Source organism: Oratosquilla oratoria, chromosome 23, assembly GCF_046742065.1.
Source record: "Oratosquilla oratoria isolate Oo_2021 chromosome 23, ASM4674206v1, whole genome shotgun sequence".
NCBI classification, from domain to species: Eukaryota; Metazoa; Arthropoda; class Malacostraca; order Stomatopoda; family Squillidae; genus Oratosquilla; species Oratosquilla oratoria.
Window position 1 is genome coordinate 25,595,996 of NC_134799.1, and position 5,613 is coordinate 25,601,608.

The 5,613-nt window shown below is 52.6% G+C and overlaps 1 protein-coding gene across 1 annotated transcript; it reads right to left on the reverse strand.

The window, feature by feature from the left end:
• Positions 1-396: 396 nt before the first annotated feature.
• Positions 397-3,510, reverse strand: LOC143037752 (uncharacterized). Its single transcript, XM_076206302.1, has one exon. It carries the CDS (start codon positions 3,508-3,510, stop codon positions 397-399), a length of 3,114 nt encoding a protein of 1,037 aa, XP_076062417.1.
• Positions 3,511-5,613: the final 2,103 nt, after the last annotated feature.

Sequence of the window (5,613 nt, forward strand, 5' to 3'; positions counted from 1 at the left end):
TGGTACAGCTTGGTGTGCATCTTGGCGGCATTTCGTGATGCTCCCCTGGTAGGCCCACGTGGTACAGCTGAACTTGGGGACCACGTGGTTAGCTTGGTGTAGGGGCCGTGTCATTATATGACATTCCTCCCATCATGCTTAGCTCGCAGCCTGTCGCGAGCTAAAGAAAAAGTGTGCCCTATTTAGCCCTTGCTGTCTCAAACTCAGGAGTGAGTGGAAAAAAACCTCCTTGAGGGAAAAAACTCTTCCCTGAGTTTGAGGGCTCTGGCTTTCTCTGGCCAAAACGGCATGACATACAATGTCGAATGTGCCTGTGTGTGTGGGTATGTACAAGTGTACCTAAACGCTGTCCTATTCCTCTGGATCTGGGGACAAAAAGATACAGCAGTTATATGTTCATGGGGCGTTTCCCAGTCTGGACAATAAGTCGGCCCCCAAATTTTCACTTCCCTTGATATAACGCAAAGTGTAATCAAACTGTTGCAAGTATAGTCCCCACCTGGTGAGCCTGGCGTTGGCTGTCTTGGACGGTTTCAAATGCTCCAGCGGCATATGATCCGTCTCCAAGACAAACTTACCTCCGTACAGGTAGAATTGGAATTTCTTTATTCCATCTACTATGCCTAGCAACTCACGCTCGATGGTGCTGTAGTTCCTCTCAGCTGCCCTTAATTTTCTGCTGTGGTAGGCCACTGGGTACAACCATCCGTCCTGCTCCTGGAGTAGAACTGCTCCGACGGCGTCTTGGGATGCGTCGGTTCGTAGTGTGAAGGGTTTTCTGGGGTTTGGGAGCTGCAATATGGGACTACTACATAGATATGACTTTAGTTTGTGGAATGCCCTTTCCTCTGTCTCTCCCCAACTTACTCTGTTCGGTGCACTCTTCTTTAGAAGGTTATGCAGCGGCAGTGCTACTGCGGCAAATTCGGGAATGAACTGCCGGTAGTAGCCCACGAGATTCACGAAGGACCTCACTTGTTTCTTCGTCGTAGGGGTCGGGGCCTCCCTAATCTTTTTCACCTTGTCGTCCTGGCACCCGCACCTTCCATTTCCCACAGTGTGCCCCAGATATTGGATCACAGTTTGGCCGAGCTCCGTCTTGGAGGGTTTGACGGTCATACCTACCGCCGCTAGCTTCTCTAAGACCTTCCGTAGCACCACCATGTGCTCCTCGAATGTCTGAGTGTGCACCAGCACGTCGTCGACGAATACCTCTGCGCCGGGCACATCGTGAAGTACGTCGCGCATGGTCCTGTTGAACACCGCTGGGGCATTGGTGAGGCCGAAGGGCAGCACGGTGAATTGGTACAGCCCCCATGGTGTGCCGAAAGCCGTAATCCTCCTGCTCTCGGGATGTAGTCCTATCTGAAAAAATCCTCGGGAAAGATCCAACTTCGAGAAAAATGTCGAGTTGGATAGTCTCGAAAATATCATCCGTTGATCGGACATTGGCTCTGCGATGGGCCGTGTAATAGAATTTACCTTCCGGTAATCCCCACACAGCCTTACTCCTCCGGTTTTCTTACCAACCACCACCACGGGACTGCAATATGGAGAACTTGACCTTTCAATTATCCCCGCTTCAACCATCGCGTCTATTTCCACCTTGACGTCGTCCACAAGTCTGAGGGGTATAGAATAGGGTTTAGTTTTTACAGGGAGTTCACTAATTAACTCAATGCGGTGGGGCTCCACCTGGGCTTGCCCCGGCTTGTCACTAAAAATGTGGCCAAATTCCCTGCACAAGGACACAGCCTTGTTCTTCTGCTCGCTTGTCAAACCGTCACTCACCGCCACCTCCTTCCATGTCTCACCTTGCCTGACCTGCACTGTCTCAGGACCCACATCGCTCTCAGTTTCCTCCGAGATGACGGTAGCACAACCTACAAGCTCCCTCGCCTCGTCCCGGAAACACTTCCTAACTAGGCGCAGGCATCCTAACTGCTCGGACGTCCTACGCCCTGTCACCCACTCCCTTCCTATGCTCATGCTAGCTACAGACTGCTGAGGCTCTATATAGTTCTTTAGCATGTTCACATGGAAGCGCTTAGTCTTATGGTGACCCATCTGGATTGTGTAATTGACCTCTGAATTCCTGGCAACTACTTCGAAGGGCCCACGCCAGGTGGCTAACAACTTATTATGGGACGTAGGCATTAACAACAAGCACTTGTCCCCTGGAAGAAACTCTCTCAGCGCGGCCTTCCTATCGAAGTGGGACCTCTGAACCTCCCTGGCCTTAACCAGCTCCTCCTTAGCAAGTTCACACGTGGCCTGGAGCCTGTCTGCCAAGTTGAGCACATACTCGTACGTGGAGCTAACCACGGGATCCGGAACATCGTCGTCCCACAGCTCACGTAACATCTGGAGGGGCCCTCTGACTTGCCTCCCGTAAATCAACTCAAAAGGGGAGTGCTTCAAGCTACTCTGAGGAACTTCGCGATATGCGAAAAGCAAAGGGGCAATAAACCTAGGCCACTCCTTAGGCTGTTCGTTCATCATCCTCCTTAGCATCTTCTTCAACGTACCGTTGAATCTCTCACACAGACCATTGCACTGGGGGTGGTAAGGAGTAGTTCGGATGCCCCGGATTGAAAGCAAGCGCAGGAACTCGTCCATCATTCCCGAGGTGAACTGGGTTCCCCTGTCGCTAAGGATCTCCTTGGGCATTCCTAATCTACTGAAAATTCCCAACAGTGCCTCCGCTACAGTGGTGCTCTCTATGTTCTTGAGAGCCACGGCCTCTGGCCAACGAGTAGCGAAATCGACTAAGGTCAATATATACTTATATCCCTCTCTCGATCGGGGTTCAATGGGTCCCACGATATCGACCGCAACGCGTTCGAATGGCGTTGCTATAATGGGGAGGGGTTGCAGGGGTGCAGGCTTAACTCTGCCCCGGTCTGTGGTCCTCTGGCACGTGTCGCAAGATTTGGTCCAACGGGATATATCCGTGGCCATACCCGGCCAAAAGAAATCCTTGCTGATCCTGTTGAGGGTCTTAGTGTATCCCATGTGACCTGCTAAGGCTGCCTCGTGACCAAGCTTAAACACTGCCTGCCTATACCTCTCTGGTACTATAAATTGGTGCTTAATCTCCTGACTTGTCTCAAACTTCCTATACATCCTCCCTGCCTTCCTCACATAAGTCATAACACCCTGACCCACTCGCCGCACGGTACCATCCTGAAGCTGCCTACGTACGGTTTCTAACGAGGGGTCGTCTAGCTGCCTATCCTGAACTTCCTTGGAGTCTATTAACTCCTGTATCTCAGGCACCGTCAGAGGCGCCGCGGTAGAAAGGTTTCTCAGCATCGCGCGGGTTACTACGGCCGCGGTGGTCTGAGTTTCTGCCTCTGCGGTGCTCGCATTGCGCGCCCCCGGAATATTGCCAATCACGCAGTCACTTATGGGATTGCGCATGACCGCCGCTGCTACCCATCCGGTATAGATGTCCGACTCCACGTGCACGGTGGCCTCGGGCACGACGGTAGTGGAACCGTCTGCCATGCTGCACTTAACCTTCCTTCCCGTGTACTGCTCGGGCCTGACCAAATACCTTTTCACTATGCACCCTGTGCAGCCCGAATCTCTCATAACATATGCCTCCTCACCATTCACCAGGCCTAACCAAAGGTTAAGTCCTTCCTGGTTCTCTAGTCAAAGCTGGTGCGCCCCGTGGCAGCCTCCTGTTACCGTGGCAGGAGGACCTTCTGCCCTCATACGTGACGAGTTCCCTGCATAGGCGGGACGCTCGTTACTGGCCTGACCTTGAACCGTGCTCGTGGAGTGATCATCCTGAATGCCCACCAGACTGGCAGCGGCTACGCGCGCACCCGTTCTCCAACTCTGCGCTGGCTGTTCACGCCCCTTGGGTTGCATTCCGCCATTTTGTTGGTGACGCCCTCGTGACGCCATCCAGGCACCAGGCCTAACCTTATTCATGCCACTCCTATCGGCTTCCTGCCGCCTATACCATTCACTCGACTGACCTACCTCCTCAGCACCTCCTACTCCCTTGCTCTGTTCCCTCTTAAATGTATTCCTCCCATACGCTGCATAATGTGCTTCAGCCTTAACACATACATCATCTATGCTAGTCACCTTATCTAATCTAAGTTGTGCAACTAATTGAGGGCTACAAGCCTTCTCAAACTGGGTCCTCACTAGAAGATCCGCTAAACCCGAGAACGTCTTCTCTGCTCCGTCCTTTCCTATCCAGAGCTCTAGACGACTCGTCAGACGACTGGCATATTGTGATGCCGTCTCGTGTTCCAACATTCTGGCCTCGAAAAACTGCCTGCGGGCGTTCTCACTAGACACGCCGTAGGCTTGCGTCAGCGCCTGCCTCATTGACTCGTACGTCCTCTCCCCCTGCGGTACACTCATCAATATATCCAGTGGCCTTCCGGAGAAAAGGCTCATGAATTGGATAGCTTTGGTGTCTTCGGACCATTTCATTCTATTTGCTATATCGATAAATCGTTCCGTGAACGTTTCGATACTCTCCCCCGCCGAATACTTTTCTAGGTTCGTGGCCGCGGGCACGATAGGCGTACCCTGGCTCTCGCTCTGACCATTCTGTCCATTCTCCGCGAGTCTCGTCCGCTCTAGCTCGTGACTCCTAATCTGGGCAGCTTCCTCCATCCTAAGCTTGACCATTTGCTGCTCGTGAATCCTAACGGCCTCTTCTCGAACCCAATGCCTGTCCTCCCGTTCCAACGCTTGTTGGGACTTGACGTAGGCAGCGATCTCGGCCGGGTCGGTCATTCCTAACCCTTCCTTGGCCTCCTCTATGATCGCTTGAGCGGTCCTAAAAATACCTTCACTACCTGCCATGATGAGTGCTGAGTTAATCCAACAACTGCGTGGACGTACTTAAACTAATCATGCACACTTCACTTGTCCAGCAGTTTCTGTGTTTCTCTCTCTCTTTCTCAACCGAGTCCCTGTTCGGGCGCCAATGTCATGATTTAAGGTTCAATGATTCAAATGAGAATGACTCGGTATGAATATATATGTACGTGTACATATATAAAAGAGAGGCGAGAGAAAAACACATCAACACCGATGGGTTTATTGATTAACAACAGCACAGCTATCCTAACACGACGGTTACAAAACACGTGCGACCACCGTGATGGTCTTTAGCTAAAATAAATTCAATAAACTTTCCTTTGGCGGCTGAAGAATCCTCCCGTTCCGGTTCGTCGCTGTGACCTCCTGGACTGTGGATCTAGCGCCAAGTTCTAGTCTAGTCGGCACTGGAGTGCCCCTTCGACTGCCTTGAAGGGTGGCCCGTAGCGTAGTGCTCTCCAAGTTCCAGTGCCCTTCCTCTGTAGCTCTGGGAGGGGGCGGAGAACTCGAAGAGGAGGCTGACTGCGCATGCGTGATCACTCACGTGACATCGTCCATAGGCCTGGGCACTGGCCTGCGGTCAAGAATTTTCCCACGCCGCGCGTCCGTTCTTCCAAGATGGTCAGTCCAGCTTGGCACCGCGTGGCCCTGTGGTTAGCTTGTGAGCGCGCGGGTCGCCGTCACAAAGAATCGCGTCCTGGTCAAGGCGGCCCTCCTTGGGAACTGGACCACGTGGTACAGCTTGGTGTGCATCTT